General features: G+C 39.2%; 1 protein-coding gene and 2 pseudogenes across 2 annotated transcripts; all 3 read right to left on the bottom strand.

The window, feature by feature from the left end:
* Positions 1–2608, bottom strand: LOC147175264 (uncharacterized; annotated as a pseudogene).
* A 1197-nt stretch (positions 2609–3805) lies between these two features.
* Positions 3806–6640, bottom strand: LOC147175265 (uncharacterized; annotated as a pseudogene). Its single transcript, XR_015094657.1, has 2 exons — positions 6211–6640; positions 3806–5392 (listed from the first exon to the last, which is right to left on the bottom strand). The product of XR_015094657.1 is annotated as an uncharacterized LOC147175265 (transcript).
* Positions 6641–12258: 5618 nt separating this feature from the next.
* LOC147175266 (uncharacterized) lies at positions 12259–15765 on the bottom strand. Its single transcript, XM_086074382.1, is given in 3 exon segments — positions 12259–12450; positions 12452–14481; positions 15329–15765. Coding segments are annotated over 3 exon segments (2196 nt in total). The 5' UTR covers positions 15453–15765; the 3' UTR covers positions 12259–12408.
* Positions 15766–17437: the final 1672 nt, after the last annotated feature.

Genomic DNA, 17437 nt, shown 5'->3' on the forward strand with positions numbered 1-17437 from the left:
ACAATTGATATTAACATAAAAAAAATGTAAAGTAAAAAAATAAGCTGAATTGATAATCATATCTTACTAGAAAAATATGAGATGCAAAAAAAGTATGGCAAACCTCGGTCTGCCAAGATCACATCTCCATGGGTGATGTCCATAAATTTACAATTAGCAGTCAGATACTTATCACTCACGTGATATGAAACTAACAGTTCCATGGTGACACGGCAATCAAATATTTGGCAGTGTTGTGAAGTTTATAGCTTGACCATGTTTGAGCTCTTGCTCTCATACTGGATGGTCTGTCAATAAATATCTCAAAGCAATCTATGATGCATGTCCTGCCAAAATAGTTTGTCAATACCAAAGGCATAGTGGCTTGTAGCTAATATAATGCTGTAATGCTACAAATAAGATGTTCAAGGTTTCTAGGAATACCGTGGACACACCAAATCTGTAGGACAGATCAATAATGGGCTTATTAAGACAAAGTTGCATCAACGTCATAATGAGCTTTTGAAATTTGTTCAAGATCCAATTCTTGTTTTCCGATATCTCTGGGGAAATTAGGGTTAAATACAGCACTTAAAGTATGGAAGCTAGGAAGTCCTGTGTAGTATTTCACTTTGTTGCTGTCCTCGAAATCTTCAGGATTGTTTGCCTTCATTTTCTGTATAACATTATTTGCACTTTGATTTTCTTTTCTTTTTTTTAACTTCATAAGTTCTTTTTTAAGTCTTGCATTTTCAGTCTGTACCGCCTCTCACCAGTTGGACAAATCTCGTGTCACGGGGAGAACTAAAATAGACATTTAATTCTAGGTTCATTTGGAGAATAAATAAGAAATCTTTAAACTGCATTTAGAGATATAAGATATGTTAGATGTGCCACTTACTATAATCGAGCTGTACAGTGCTAGTACGCCTAATGGCAGAGCACCTGGCCCGGATGGTTATCCGGCTATATTTTTTAAGCACTTCTGTTTTATGCTTGCTCCACTATTCTTAAGAGTAGTAACAGAAATTAAAACTAATGGTTAGATATGCCCACACGTGAATACAGCAGCAATTACACTTTTATGAAAGCCAGAAAAAGACCCCACCCTTCCATCAAGTTAACTTCCGATTTCACAAATTAACACCGATAATAAAATTAGCACTAAGGGTTTCGCATCTAGACGAGAAACAGTAATCTCGACAATCATTCATAGCGACCAAACAGGCTTTATTAAAGGTCGTCACTCTACTAATAATATTAGGAGGCTCTTTAACCTTATTAGCATGTCACAGCGGCATGATAAAAAGGCAGTTATTATATCATTGGATGCAGAAAAAGCTTTCGACAAAATTAACTGGTCCTTCCTCTTTGCTGTTTTAAATAAATTTGGCTTTGGGAAGTCAATTATTCACTGGGTGTCAGTATAATATGATTCTCCTAAAGCTACAGTTACTACTAATGGGATTATATCTAAGATTTGAACTCTACAGAGAGGCACAAGACAGGGATGCCCACTGTCCCCTTTATTATTTGCAATATTTATTGAGCCGCTTGTATTAGCTATACGCCAGGAAAGAAAGATTCAAGGAATTCACTCTGGGGTAACAGAACACAAAATTAATCTATATGCCGATGATATTTTACTTTATTTAGAACAGCCTGCTATTTCGTTAGGGGAAGTATTTAACTTATTAACTAAATTCTCAAATTTACCTGATTATACCATTAATTGGACAAAATCTACACTACTCCCTATTATAGAAAATTCATGGAACCCTGCAAGCCAGGACCCACACTACTCATTTCCTATAGGTAATTTAAAATACTTAGGCATAAAAATCTCACCTAAATTAACTGATTTAATTCATTTAAACTTTACTCCACTTCTGGATAGCATTTGAAGTGACTTGGAGCGCTGGAATAATCTTCCTATTTCTCTAATAGGACGAATAGCCACCATTAAATATTATTTACTATTTACTATTTTTTCTCAATGATTCAATTTAAACCTACGGCTAACTGGTTCCAGTTGTTGGACTCGGCCGTTACAAAATTTTACTGGAATAAAAAAAAAAGCAAAGATTAGTCTATCTACTCTTCAGAAAAGTAAATCCCAAGGAGGTCGAGAGGCACCAAATTTTATGCACTACTATATAGCTAACCAGCTACAATATATCATTCTATGGGCACAACCCAACAGAGATACTAACTGTTGGCTGGAACTAGAACAGAAGGATTGTAATAACCTCAGACTTCTAGATTTACTCTTCATTACAACATCGATTGAGCGACACAATTGTTTTAAAAACCCAAGGATTTCCGCCACCCTGACTGTCTGGTGGAAGGCACTAGAAATTACAAAAGCCCAAGTGGAGCCCTGCGGGCTTTCTCCCCTATGGCATAACCGCGACTTTCAACTTAACAACCAATCGTTTTATTTAGGTGTGTGGGAGCAGAAAGGAATTACACATCTCCACCATCTTTTCTCAGATAATATGTTTATATCATATACATCCTTGCTCCCAAAGAAAAAAAATAATAATAATAATTTTTTTACATTATCTGCAAGTTAAAAGTATGATAAATAAACAAATTCCAACACTTGGAGGTATGCTCCAATCGCCATTTTTAGCTAAAGATATTACTAAGCTTTCTCCGACAACAACAAAAAAAACTCTCAAAAATATATGTTACTTTCGTATACTGATAAAATGTCTTTACACATCTCGAAATGGGAGACAGACTTGTCTACAGCTCCGGAATCTGACTTTTGGATTTAAGTTTGTGAAAACGTATTTAAAATGACAAAACATACAAATTTACAACTTATCCAATATAAAATTATTCATAGAACATACATTACTCAAAATATGATGAAGAAAATGGGACTCTCAGACTCCGACATTTGTCTCCAGTGTTTACAAAACACTACAGACCAACTCCTCAAGATTCACCACCAATGGGCACTAAGGGATAATATTCGGAATCACTGCATGCCAGTGGGTTAACTCTATAGGTGCTGTCCCCCCTGGCTGAGCGTGGGCGGCTCTGCCCTTCTGTGGGCTGCTGGCTGGCGGATGCGTCTTTGCCGTTCCCTGGGTCTCTTGGGAGGAGCTGTGTTGCGGTGCTCTCCCGGATGTCCTGGGTTTGCTCTCCGGCCTGTAGACGGGGGTTGTCCCTTGGCGCTGCCGTGGCCTGGGAGGCCCTGGGGGGTTGTGCTTGCTCTGTACCGGCCCGGGATGACGGCTCCCCTCTTTGGTGGGGTTTTTCATGCATGCCAGATCCACCACACAAGCATCTATCGAAATTCAAACACAATCTGTTTCTTCCTTTGGTCGTTGAATCGGTGGAGGCTGATGTCTGTGGATCATACTCTGCTTCATCTATCCTTTCTTCCTTCCTTTCCTCAGTCTCTCCTTTGGTCTCCCTAATTTGTTGGAATTTAGATGTTTCTTTGATCCTTCCTCGGGTTGGTGAAAGACTCTGGTTGGTAACCCGGTGGGTAGTAAGTAAAGTCTGGTCGGTGCTGGATTTCACTTTCCTTTCTTTGATCCTTCCTCGGGTCTCCTGACAACCTCACGACTCTAGCTGGATTCTGAAGTATTCGGTTTAGGTGAACGGTATGGGATTTTTAATAGGTTTTAGGTGAACTAATAAGTACACCCTCACACGCACATATTCACCAACATACAAAATTTAAAAATAAATAAATAAATAAACAATGCATTTAGCATGTTTAGTTCATGTACAGTGTTGAGACCCTCTCGAAAACATGTTTTGCGAAGCAGGGAAGGCTGTAGTATAAACAAGGAAGAGTTCCCAGGCTGATTCCGACCTTTATTTACAAACTGTTGGGCACCTGGATTCGTACAACAGTTCAGGACAACAACATATCCTTATATAAGAGGTTAATGAGGACATATCAAACCATGGTTATTTTGCCTTCAATATTAAACATGGAAAATGCAATATAAAAATGATATAAGGCACAATGCATATTAATGGACAATTTCCGGTAAACATGCCAGATTATAGCTGTCAGATATGATGTAACATTTTGAATACAAATTCAATTTTAAAAAAAGGGTTAAGTCAGACACATACAATACACAATACAGGTACACAAATCATTCGTTCATTCAGCGGTAGACATGATCTTTGCACCATCATTCATCTCTGCTATTCTCACCAGCACACTTGTGCCTCTGAGCTTTAGCCTTACTTGGGAATCTTTGACAACAAACGGCACAGGTAAAAGGTTTCTCACCAGTGTGTGTTCTTGTGTGTATTTTTAATATTTCCTTGCGAGCAAAATTTTGACCACAAACTGAACAGGTAAAAGGCTTCTCTCCAGTGTGGGTTCTTGTGTGTATTTTTAAGTGTCCCTTGTGAGCAAAATTTTGACCACAAACTGAACAGGTAAAAGGCTTCTCTCCAGTGTGGGTTCTTGTGTGTATTTTTAAGTCTCCCTTGTGAGCAAAATGTTGACCACAAACTGAGCAGGCAAAAGGTTTCTCACCAGTGTGTGTTTTTGTGTGTCTTTTTAACCTTTCCTTCTCAGCAAAATTTTGACCACAAACTGAGCAGGCAAAATGTTTCTCTCCAGTGTGTGTTCTTGTGTGTCTTTTTAAGTGTCCCTTCTGAGCAAAATTTTGACCACAAACTGAGCAGGCAAAAGGCTTCTCTCCAGTGTGGGTTAGTGTGTGTCTTTTTAAGTTTCCCTTCTCAGCAAAATTTTGACCACAAACTGAGCAGGCAAAAGGCTTCTCTCCAGTGTGGGTTCTCATGTGGCTTGCTAAATTTCTCTTGCGAGCGAAGATTTGACCACAAACTGAGCAGGCAAAAGGCTTCCCCCCAGTGTGGGTTCTTGTGTGTATTTTTAAGGTTTTCTTCTGAGCAAAATTTTGACCACAAACTGAGCAGGTAAAATGTTTAGTGTGGCCAATCACATGTTTTCGCAATTGAGACTTGTAGACAAATGTTTTTCCACACAGAGAAAATTTCCAAAGTTTGCTGTCAGTGTGACATGTCACATCACCGTCAGACTGTTTATGGTCATCAATGTGAGGAAAGTGTGACGAGTCTTCACCTTCTGCTTGTGATCCTCCACGATGGCCCTCGTCATCTTCTGTTGTTGTTTGTTGTCTTGAGCTGCTGCTTGGAGACTCCGCCCCTTTGTTCTCTTCATTTTGACATTCATCTTCACTCTTCAAATGGACACCAGTCACGGGCAACTCTGTGAAATGCTCCTCCTCTTTAATGTATGGTGGCAGCCGCTCCTCTTTCTTTATGTTGGGAGGCTGTGGCTGCTCCTCTTCTTTAACTTGAAAAGGCTCCAAGTCCTCCTCCTCTTTCACGCCAGTGAACTCTGGCTCCTGCCGCTCAGGACAAAGATATTTTTCACTGACGTCTGCGGGACACAAGTAACACATGGTTTGGTAAAGACTGTTTATTGTGACATTATGTGTTTTATATTTAAGATTTTCACATGGGCCACCTGAGTGAAAGAGTAGCAAAGCTGGCAAATGTTACGTATCTGTATTTTGTTCTAGAATTCACTCAACGTTACTCTGTAACCTCTGTAACAATAATTGTTCCGCACATAAATATAGGAAATATTTCAAGTTGTGAAATCTGGCATTTATTGACAAAAAGCTAACAAATGCATGCATCTGCATCAGCTGTACAACATCCTCCAGGAGTTGAATAACTTTTAATTATTCACCTCTAGGGGACAGCAAAGCAGAACAAATAAAGCCAGGGGAGAAAAAATAAATTTAGCCAACAGTAAGTGTATGTCAAACCTAAATGGTTTTTTTTAAATCATTGTAATGGGCTTAGTGTCAATTTTCCATTAGCATAAATATGTGGCTATATGTAATATATTAGCTAATTGTATGCTAACAAATTCTTTTTTTTTTTTTTTTACTTTGTAACAATCAATGGTCCAACTAGTCACTTCTGTTTACAATATCAAATTATCGACTAGGCTTCCACCCTCCATTCTAGTTGTTGGCATGTCAACGTATCAAAAATAAAGAATAAACCTCCTTATTTATATAATTCTTATAACATTTACCATGAAAAATAGGAGCACCTATTCTTATCTGACACATGTACAAAAGTGACTTGAGAAAAACTGTAAACGTAAGGTAAAAAGTGCCCGGATGAAGGATCCTTTCAAAATAGACATATTGTTGAAAAGCAATGATTAAATAAGTGACAAACCTGCTCTGTTCAACACAACTCGAGGCTGCTTGCAAAAAGCGTCCATCGGTTGACGTAGTCGCTCATTCTCTTCTTGTGCGCCACAAAGCTCCTCTTTGTACTTGACTTTCGTTATTGCCAACATTTTCAAACGATATTCACGACACTTTTCGGTCACATTTGACGCCTGTTGAGCCAATATGTCGATAACAAACGCGTCTCCCTTTTTCGGTGGCTAGCAAGCTAAGCTAAGCTAAACAAGGCCGAAAGATTTTGACAGAAACTGTGTGATACGAATGTAACCAGACACAAAATTGAGCAGTTTGGCTTCAATAGAGCAGTGACGGACACACAGTGTCGATGTGTAAATTCGTATAGTACGAATTCAGAATGAATTATTATGAATTATAGTGAACCGCGTGTTGCTATGTAAACGCAGCCTGGAATGGAGTATTGGTCACGTGAAATATATTCTACGGCAACACCAGTTGGACTAATCTCGTGTCACGGGGAAGGAGGGTGGTGGTGCATAACTAAAAAAAAACGTTTGAGTCTATGTTCATTTGGAAAGAAATATGTTTAATTCATGTACAGTGTTGTTGCAAACTCGACATCTTCTAACAACATTGTTCATCAGTGCAGTGTATCACGTTCATTTCTCTACATCTGGCGATGTGCTACAAAATAAGAGTGTGAAATATTTTTGAATGGAGTTATATACATAAAAAATATTGAGGGGTTTACCGGAAATATAAACTTATTTCAGTTTTAATGGTAACTAAACACGTAACAGACTGAAATACTGATATTTTGACAAATTTACGTCTACACGCACCAATGATGTTTGATGGTGACGACCCTGAATATTGAACTAGTGAACACTCCAAAGCAATGGAATTCTTAGATTCTCTTTTTAGTCGATTTTATCCAACATGTCAACTGTACCACTCATTCATATGGCAACACATTGGACCTTGTTTTTACAAAAGGTGTCAATGCTGGCCTCTCATATCCTGCAGGTCCCTGTCTCTGACCACTTTTGTGTGTTTTTTAATCTTATCTTTCGATGCGCTGAGATACGCTGTGGGCCAAACCACCACTGTTTTTGTTATATAAACAACAACGTAAAGTTCCTTTTAGCTCACCCTGTTTGTTAAACTTGACTCCATCTCCACTATGGGTATTATGTCTCCAGACCAGGCCGTCACAAGACATAATACGGGACATTTCCCGGTTGGCCGAAAGGGGGCGCTGTTTATTTCAAAATCAGCAAATAAAGTGCTTTTATTATTGTTTAAATTTAATAACTAAATACTTGTCCATGATGTTCATTGTTCGGTTTCTTCTTTTACCACTACTACTTCGACTACATTTCTATATACAGGTAAATACAATTCTGATGCCTTATCCTTACCTAGTGACAGGAAGCAGCAACAGCTCTGAGGCACTGTTTACATGACGTCTCGCACAGGTACCTTACGTCATGAAAAAAAGACAAGTAAAACTTTTTTTAAATTTTGTATTTAACCCCTTTGTTTTCCTCTATGCTCCACTCTGGTTGACTGTTGTTTACATGTTTTTTTATGTGAAAAAAGAAGAAGTTATTTTTTTGTTTTTAATCAATATCAAAAGCCCATTTCTATCAGTGGATTTTTTTATTTTTTGAAGGCCTTTTCTATCAGACCTCCATGCGGCATGTGAGTGAGTGCAACCCTAGCTTCAACGTGATGGGCTATAATCGCATACAGGTCTATAGCACTACAAATACCATTATATAAAACTACATTCATCAAAAAAGAAAAGAAAGTAATATGCTTCCCAAGTATTTGTAAATTGATACATATAGTTTTTTCACTTTGTACAGCCATTACTTTTATTATTTATTAAGGATGAAGTTAACCTGTTAATAAAAGATCAAAATTGTAAAAGCATGAGACACTAGACATCACGCACTAAACATTTCCCTGCAGTAATTCACGAGTGAATGAGTTCATGATTCATCAATTAAAATTTCATTATAAAATCAATATGGACTGCATGTTAAATATATACATAGCTAAAGCCCTTTAAACCCTACAGTACGTCTGCCCAGGACGCTATGTAATAGAAACTGTATTCATTACTTTGATATTAATTCATATGTGAATTCAAGTAAGATTTTTATAGCCAGTCATATTTACTAAAAATAATAATGGAAATTTACTCCGGACAGACGTGCAAAAAATGCAGCACAGCACGACCTAAGAAAGAAATAAGAGTCATGCTAGTCAAGAAATCACTTTCCTGGTTTCATAATTTTGCTTTGAAAGAAACAGCAAAATCAGCAAAGCATGGTTCTCTTCGTTTTCGTGATGGCCTCGCCGGCGACGTGCAGGGCAGCGGCGCCATTATAGCTACAACAAAAGACCGTGTATTATTAATTTTAATTTAATTTGTAGTTTTTAAGGGCAGCGTAGTCTTACTAACGACATGAAAATAAGAGCGGTCATATTCGAATGGGGGTATATTCACCTGTGACAAAAGTGATCGGAGCAAATCCGTAGCCCTTTCCTGGCGTGGTAGGTTTTTCTAGGATGATCGCAGCCAGCCAAAGTCGCCTTTGACGCTCGCTCTTCTTTTGGGCTTCCAATCCCTGGTTTGTAACACTCTTCGTGAGTCGACAAAAACCCTTTCCGTTCTTTTTTGCCTGGCTATTACAGCCCACGATTACACACAAGTTGGGCATCAGACACGTTCTTCTGCTCGCTGCTAGTGCTAGCTGCTAGTGCTAGCTGCTAGTGCTAGCTGCTAGTGCTAGCTGCTAGTGCTAGCTGGACCCTCCCCACCAACCGGCAGTCTATTCTGTGTCGTCGGAATAGGTGAGAACCCTCTAATGTTGAAAATTATTGATAAAACAAACGACAAACCTGCTCTGTTCAACACAAATCGAGGCTGCTTGCAAACAGCAACCAGTAGTTGACATTGTCGCTGGTTCTCCTCTTGTGCTCCACAGAGCTCCTCTTCGTACTTGACTTTCGTTATTGCCAACATTTTCACACGATATTCACGACACTTTTCGGTCACACTTGGCATCTGCTGAGCCAATTTGTCGATAACAAATTTGTCTCCTTTTTTTGGCGGCTAGCAAGCTAAACAGGGCCGAGAGATTTGGACGAGTACTCTCTGATCCGAATTTAATCAGACACAAAATGTAACAACTGTGTTTGGCTTCAATAGAGTAGTGACGGGCGCACAGTGTCGATGCGTAAATTCGTATAGTACTAATTCAGAATTATTATGAATTATCGTGAACCGCGTGTGGCTATGTAAAAGCAGCCTGGAATGGAGTATTTGTCACGTGAAATCTATTCTACGGCAATTCCAGTTGGACAAATCTCGTGTCACGGGGGGAACTAAAATAGACGTTAAATTTTGGTTCATTTGGAGAATAAATAAGATATCTTTAAACTGCATTTGGACCAATAAGAAACACGTTTAGTTCATGTACAGTGTTGTAAACTCCACCCGGCCAAATAATTATCATAATCACATAGACCTTCAGTCCATATTATGGTCTGCACTGTAATACTTTTTAATGGACCGTTGTCTCCCTTCTGTTCCACTTCGTATGTCATTATTTATTTATTTTATATATATATTTTTTAAGATTGTAACAATAATTTTACAATATTAGCGTGAATGGTAGTTCGTAAATGGATATTCCAGTTGGACAAATCTCGTGTCACGAAAATAATAACTAAAAATATCCTCAAATAACACGTTTAATTATACATTCATTTGGAGTTTAAAAAAAAATCTTCAAACTGGTGTTCCTGCACAGTGTCGTAAACTCGACATCTTCTGACAACATTGTTTATCAGTGCAGCATATCAGGTTCATCTCTACATCTGGTAATGTGCTACAAAATAAGAGTGTAGAAATGAAATATATTTGAATGGATATACGTAAATACTTTAAAATTATTGAGGGGTTTACCAAAAAATAGAAAGTTATTTCAGTAATAATGGATGACATCCTTTTTTATTTGTAATTATATTTACAGAGTGAGTCATACTAGTGTAAATGTAACAAAAGAGGACAAACTATATACAATGTTTTGAGTGTTTTGGCACACACAATAATTATAAGTATTTACGAATACAAATAGATCACAAAATTGTAGATTTAAAATCACTGTCATTGTAATTACCTTTAATATTAACTCTTTGACTGCCAGACGTTTTCAGAAAAGGGATGCCGTCAGTGCCAGCCGATTTAAGCATTTTGACTGATCTTTCAAGGTCCACAGAAAATGTTCTGTTTGGACTATGGAAACACACGTACTACCAAATGAAAGATTGGACTTTCATCTTTCATCAGAAAAAAAAGTTTGTTTCTACCTTATTCCGTTCTTTAGTAATCAACAATAGAAAATGGTTAGTTTGACCCAATTTCGCCTGTTTTGGACCAAAATACGGAGAAATCAAGCTTTTAGTGAAACGATATTATTTCATGCATTCTAGTGAATTTTACACTTCTTTTTGTCCATGAATGATGCCACAAACACCTAAATAGTGCTTTACTTCTATAAAACACTACCACCAAGAATGAAAAAGTGTTTTTTGATAGCAAAATACGTTTATTTACATTCAACAGTGTAACAATTTGACAACAATTTGGCAAACTATTTACAAATGTCTGCAACTGTGGTGCTATTTACAAATATGTGGATGTTTCAACGACAGTTTTTCTTTTTGTAACACTCTCCTGCGTGCAAGAAGACGCAACAGCATTTGCACAACAGATTGCCTCTTCGCGTGCTCCACTTTCTTGCAGGCCGTTTTTTCCGGGGAATAGCAAGTATATACTGCAGTGTGTGTTGCCATCAAGTCTAATATCAGGATCATGCTACGGTTTCGTTACGTCTCGCTTCCTCGTGTCCTTCAGTTGCTACACCGGGTTGTAAGAGATGTTCTGATCCATTTTATCCACTCCATTCATGGTGGCATCGTAGTCCAGAAACAGTGTCTTCTCCGTGATCAGACTGTACCCGCTCCTCCGATGAATATGCATTGGACTCGGGGTACTCTTCATTGTCCGATCGGTTATTGTGCGCGTTTTCCGGCCTTAGCAGCGGTAGCCGCGCTTAGCCGGTGAGGCTTACTACGTGATCATAACAGTCGCGTCAAGGCTTCCAACTTTGGCGTCAAGCTCGGAGTCATCATCATCAATCTGCATTGGTCGATGCCAACTCTCCATCGCCCGATCGAATGTTCGATTGTGTAGAAGTACCCGGTGGGTTATTGTGCGCGTTTTCCGGCCTTAGCAGCGCTAGCCGCGCTTAGCCGGTGAGGCTTACTACGTGATCATAACAGTCGCGTCAAGGCTTCCAACTTTGGCGTCAAGCTCGGAGTCATCATCATCGTCGATATCAATGCGCTTTTTAGTATTGATTGATGCTTTCCGTCTTTGAAAAAAATGCTCAAGCGTGAGCTGCTTGCAACCGGTTGCTTGGTCAGCCATTCAATGGCTTTATCAGCCATTGTCTCCTCAACACTCTAGCTCCGCCTCACGTCTTCTACTGACGCCCACGGTGGGCGGCCCATCCAACCTTGTGCAAAGAGTCATCGCTGCCCTCTAGGGGCCAAAACGAGTCTTTTACTAATCAGATCTGCCTGATACTTTCAGCACAGCTGCCCAAGGCTTTCCTGCACCTGTTTAAAAAAAAAAAAAAAAAAAACATAGGGGACGTCTTTTAACGTCCTCGGCGCCCTTCCCTAGGTTTATGCTAAACGTTTTATAACGTTTATGGCGGTCAAAGAGTTAAACATGGAAAATGTAATATAAAAATTATATAAGGCACAATGCATATTAATGGACAATTACCGGTAAACATGCCAGATTATAGCTGTCAGATATGATGTAACATTTTGAATACAAATTCAACTTAAAAAAAGGGTTAAGTCAGACACATACAATACAGGTACACAGATCATTCGTTCATTCAGCGGTAGACATGATCTTTGCACCATCATTCATCTCTGCTATTCTCACCAGCACACTTGTGCCTCTTAGCTTTAGCCTTACTTGGGAATCTTTGACCACAAACGGCACAGGTAAAAGGTTTCTCACCAGTGTGGGCTCTTGTGTGTATTTTTAAGCTTCCCTTGTGAGCAAAATTGTGACCACAAACTGAGCAAGTAAAAGGCTTCTCTCCAGTGTGGGTTCTTGTGTGTAATTTTAAGTGTTCCTTCTGAGCAAACTTTTGACCACAAACTGAGCATGCAAAAGGCTTTTCTCCAGTGTGGGTTCTTGTGTGTATTTTTAAGTTTTCCTTCTGAGCAAAAATTTGACCACAAACTGAGCAGGCAAAAGGCTTTTCTCCAGTGTGGGCTCTTGTGTGTATTTTTAAGCTTCCCCTGCGAGCAAATTTTTGACCACAAACTGAGCAGGTAAAAGGCTTCTCTCCAGTGTGTGTTCTTGTGTGTATTTTTAAGGTTCCCTTTTCAGCAAAACATTTACCACAAACTGAGCAGGCAAAAGGCTTCTCTCCAGTGTGGGTTCTTGTGTGTATTTTTAAGTGTTCCTTCGTGGCAAAATTTTGACCACAAACTGAGCAGGGAAAAGGCTTCTCTCCAGTGTGGGTTCTTGTGTGTATTTTTAAGTTTCTTTTCTCAGCAAAATTTTGACCACAAACTGAGCAAGCAAAAGGCTTCTCTCCAGTGTGGGTTCTTGTGTGTATTTTTAAGTATCTTTTCTCAGCAAAATTTTGACCACAAACTGAGCAGGCAAAAGGCTTCTCTCCAGTGTGGGTTCTTGTGTGTAATTTTAAGCTTCCCTTCTGACAAAATTTTTGACCACAAACTGAGCAGGCAAAAGGCTTGTCTCCAGTGTGGGTTTTTGTGTGTATTTTTAAGCGATCCTTCGTAGCAAAATTTTGACCACAAACTGAGCAGGCAAAAGGCTTCTCTCCAGTGTGGGTTCTTGTGTGTATTTTTAAGGTTCCCTTCTGAGCAAAATTTTTACCACAAACTGAGCAGGCAAAAGGCTTCTCTCCAGTGTGTGTTCTTGTATGTATTTTTAAGGTTCCCTTCTGAGCAAAATTTTTACCACAAACCGAGCAGGCAAAAGGCTTGTCTCTGGTGTGTGTTCTTGTGTGTATTTTTAAGGTTCCCTTGTGGGCAAAATGTTGACCACAAACTGAGCAGGCAAAAGGCTTCTCTCCAGTGTGGGTTCTTGTGTGTTTTTTTAAGTGTCCCTTCTCAGTAAATTTTTGACCACAAACTGAGCAAGCAAAAGGCTTTTCTCCAGTGTGGGTTCTTGTATGTAATTTTAAGATTCCCTTCTCAGTAAATTTTTTACCACAAACTGAGCAAGCAAAAGGCTTCTCTCCAGTGTGTGTTCTTGTGTGTATTTTTAAGGTTCCCTTCTGAGCAAAATTTTTACCACAAACCGAGCAGGCAAAAGGCTTCTCTCCAGTGTGGGTTCTTGTGTGTATTTTTAAGCTTCCCTTCAGAGCAAAAATTTGACCACAAACTGAGCAGGGAAAAGGCTTCTCTCCAGTGTGGGTTCTTGTGTGTCTTTTTAAGCTTCCCTTCTCAGTAAATTTTTGACCACAAACTGAGCAAGCAAAAGGCTTTTCTCCAGTGTGTGTTCTTGTATGTAATTTTAAGGTTCCGTTCCGAGCAAATTTTTTACCACAAACTGAGCAGGCAAAAGGATTTTCTCCAGTGTGTGTTCTTGTGTGGTCTTTTAAGGTTCCCTTCTGAGCAAATTTTTTACCACAAACCGAGCAGGCAAAAGGCTTGTCTCCAGTGTGGCTGATCATATGTCTTCTCAATAGAGACTGGCAGCCAAAAGTTTGACCACACTGACAGCATTTCCACGATGTGCTGGCAGCGTGACATGTCACATCACCGTCAGACTGTTCATAGTCATCGGTTTGAGGAGAGTGTGACGTGTCTTCACCATCTGACATTCGAGCTAACAGGCTGTCTGCTTGTGATCTTCCACGGTGGTCCTCGTCATCTTCTGTTGTTGTTTGTTGTCTTGAGCTGCTGCTTGGAGACTCCGCCCCTTTGTTCTCTTCATTTTGACATTCATCTTCACTCTTCAAATGGACACCAGTCACGGGCAACTCTGTGAAATGCTCCTCCTCTTTAATGTATGGTGGCAGCCGCTCCTCTTTCTTTATGTTGGGAGGCTGTGGCTGCTCCTCTTCTTTAACTTGAAGAGGCTCCAAGTCCTCCTCCTCTTTCACGCCAGGGAACTCTGGCTCCTGCCGCTCAGGACAAAGATATTTTTCATTGACGTCTGCGGGACACAAGTTACACATGGTTTGGTAAAGATAGTTTATTGTGACATTATGTGTTTTATATTTAAGATTTTCACATGGGCCACCTGAGTGAAAGAGTAGCAAAGCTGGCAAATGTTACGTATCTGTATTTTGTTCCAGAATTCACTCAACGTTACTCTGCAACGCCTGTAACACTAATTGTTCCGCACATAAATATAGGAAATATTTCAAGTTGTGAAATCTGGCATTTATTGACAAAAAGCTAACAAATGCATGCTTGCATCAGCTGTACTACATTCTCGAGGAGTTGAAGAACTTTTAATTAATCACCTCTAGGGGGCAGCAAAGCAGAACAAATAAAGCCAGGGGAGAAAAAATCAATTTAGCCAACAATAAGTGCATGTCAAACCTAAATGGGCCATTCCACCGAACAGCCCTAAATTATTTTTATTTTTAATCATTGTGGTGGGCTTAGTGTCAATGTTCCATTAGCATAAATATGTGTCTATATGTAATATATTATGTAATTCTATGCTAAGAAAGAAAAACGTTTTTTGTTTTTTATTTAGTTACAAACAATGGTCCAACTAGTCACTTGTGTTTACAATACCAAATTATCTACTAGGCTTCCATCCTCCATTCTAGTTGTTGGTATGTCAACGAACCAAAAATAAAGAATAAACCTGCTTATTTATATAATTCTTAAAACATTTACCATCAAAAATAGGAGCACCTATTCTTATCTGAGACATGTACCAAAGCGACTTGAGAAAAACTGTAAACGTAAGGTAAAAAGTGCCCGGATGAAGGATCCTTTCAAAATAGACATATTGTTTAAAAGCATTGATTAAATAAGTGACAAACCTGCTCTGTTCAACACAACTCGAGGCTGCTTGCAAAAAGCGTCCATCGGTTGACGTCGTCGCTCATTCTCTTCTTGTGCGCCACAAAGCTCCTCGTTGTACTTGACTTTCGTTATTGCAAACATTTTCGAACGATATTCACGACACTTTTCGGTCACATTTGACGTCTGTTGAGCCAATATGTCGATAACAAACGCGTCTTTTTTTCGGTGGCTAGCAAGATAAGCTAAAATAAGCTAAGCTAAAAAAGGCCGAAAGATTTTGACAAAAACTGCGTGATACGAATGTAACCAGACACAAAATTGAGCAGTTTGGCTTCAATAGAGCAGTGACGGACGCACAGTGTCGATGTGTAAGTTCGTATTGTACGAATTCAGAATGAATTATTATGAATTATAGTGAACCGCGTGTGGCTATGTAAAAGAAGCCTGGAATAGAGTATTGGTCACGAGAAATCTATTCTACGGCAACTCTAGTTGGACAAATCTCGTGTCAGGGGGTGGGGCATAACTTAAATAAACGTTTGAGTCTATGTTCAGGTGGAAATTAAATAAGAACTATTTAATCTGCATTTAGACGAATAAGAAACATGTTTAGTCCCTGTACATTGTTGTTGTAAACTCGACATCTTCTAACAACATTGTTCATCAGTGCAGTGTATCACGTTCATTTCTCTACTTCTGGCGATGAGCTACAAAATAAGAGCGTGAAATATTTTTGAATGGAGTTATATACATAAAAAATATTGAGGGGTTTACCGGAAATATAAAGTTATTTCAGTTTTAATGGTTACTAAACAGACTGAAATACAGATATTTTGACAAATTTACGTCTACACGCACCAATGATGTGTGATGGTGACGACCCTGAATGTTGAACTAGTGAACACTCCAAAGCAATGGAATTCTTAGATTCTCTTTTTAGTCCAGATTTTATCCAACATGTCAGCTGTACCACTCATTCATATGGCAACACATTGGACCTTGTTTTTACAAAAGGTGTCAATGCTGGCCTCTCATACTCTCTGACCACTTTTATGTGTTTTTTAATCTTATCTTTCGGTGCGCTGAGATACGCTGTGGGCCAAACCACCACTGTTTTCGTTATATAAACAACAACGTAAAGTTTATTTTAGCTCACCCTCTGTTTGTTAAACTTGACTCCATCTCCACTATGGGTATTATGTCTCCAGACCAAGCCCGGTCTGGCCCGGTGGGAAGAAAGGGAAATTTCCAGTTTGGCCGACAGGGAGCGCTGTTTATTTCAGGCCGCGGGTTCATTTCAAAATCAGCAAATAAAGTGCTTTTGATAGACCTAGCCAGGCCCAGAGTGACTAACCTGGAGCGGCCCGAATTTTCCTGCTTGGTCGGTCAGATTTATGGAGCTTTTGGCCGCTATTTTGTGCAAAATGGATCCTACGCATTGGTGAAGCAAGCGTAAAACTCTCTCTCTCTGCTTGCTTGCGCTCTCTGAGTCACTCTGTCCTAATGGTTGGCCGATGGTATCATACAACGCATATTCGCGATTTAAAAAAAGAAAGAGTCAGACGGCGTTCGGAAGGTCGCTTTCAAACGCCGGACGGCATTCGGAACTCCGCTTCTTCCGCCGCCTGGCATTTACTTTGCGAAGCGCCAGTTTAGAAAGCCACTTTTTACGCCGTCTGGCGTAATTATAATAATAAATGGTAATGACTCGTTTTCACAAAAACTGGTAGCTACATCATCATTGGGTATCGCAACTTCCGGTCCCTGTGTACATTATCTCAAGCATTTGCCAAAATTCACCTTTTCCAATGTGGAAACTAGAATTGTACAAGAAAACTCCATCAGGGAAAAAAGAAGAAAGGGTACACATTTTTTCCACAAGAAATTCTCATAAACATAATATTTTCTTTTTTTAAGGATAGCACCCCCCCCCCCCCCCCAATTCTTTATTTTAACTCCAAGTGTAAATATTACTCTTAAACTATTTGGCCCCTTTCTAAATAGTCAAATGTACTCTACAGAATTTAATGTGTAGGTGCAGTGCTTTTGAACAGGGATATTGTTTTTTTATATGGCATGCGTATTTCCATAATCCTAAAATGGAAGAAAAAAATGAGCCAAATGAT

Source organism: Leptonotus elevatus, chromosome 4, assembly GCF_054856555.1.
Source record: "Leptonotus elevatus isolate MCC_2025b chromosome 4, RoL_Lele_1.0, whole genome shotgun sequence".
NCBI classification, from domain to species: Eukaryota; Metazoa; Chordata; class Actinopteri; order Syngnathiformes; family Syngnathidae; genus Leptonotus; species Leptonotus elevatus.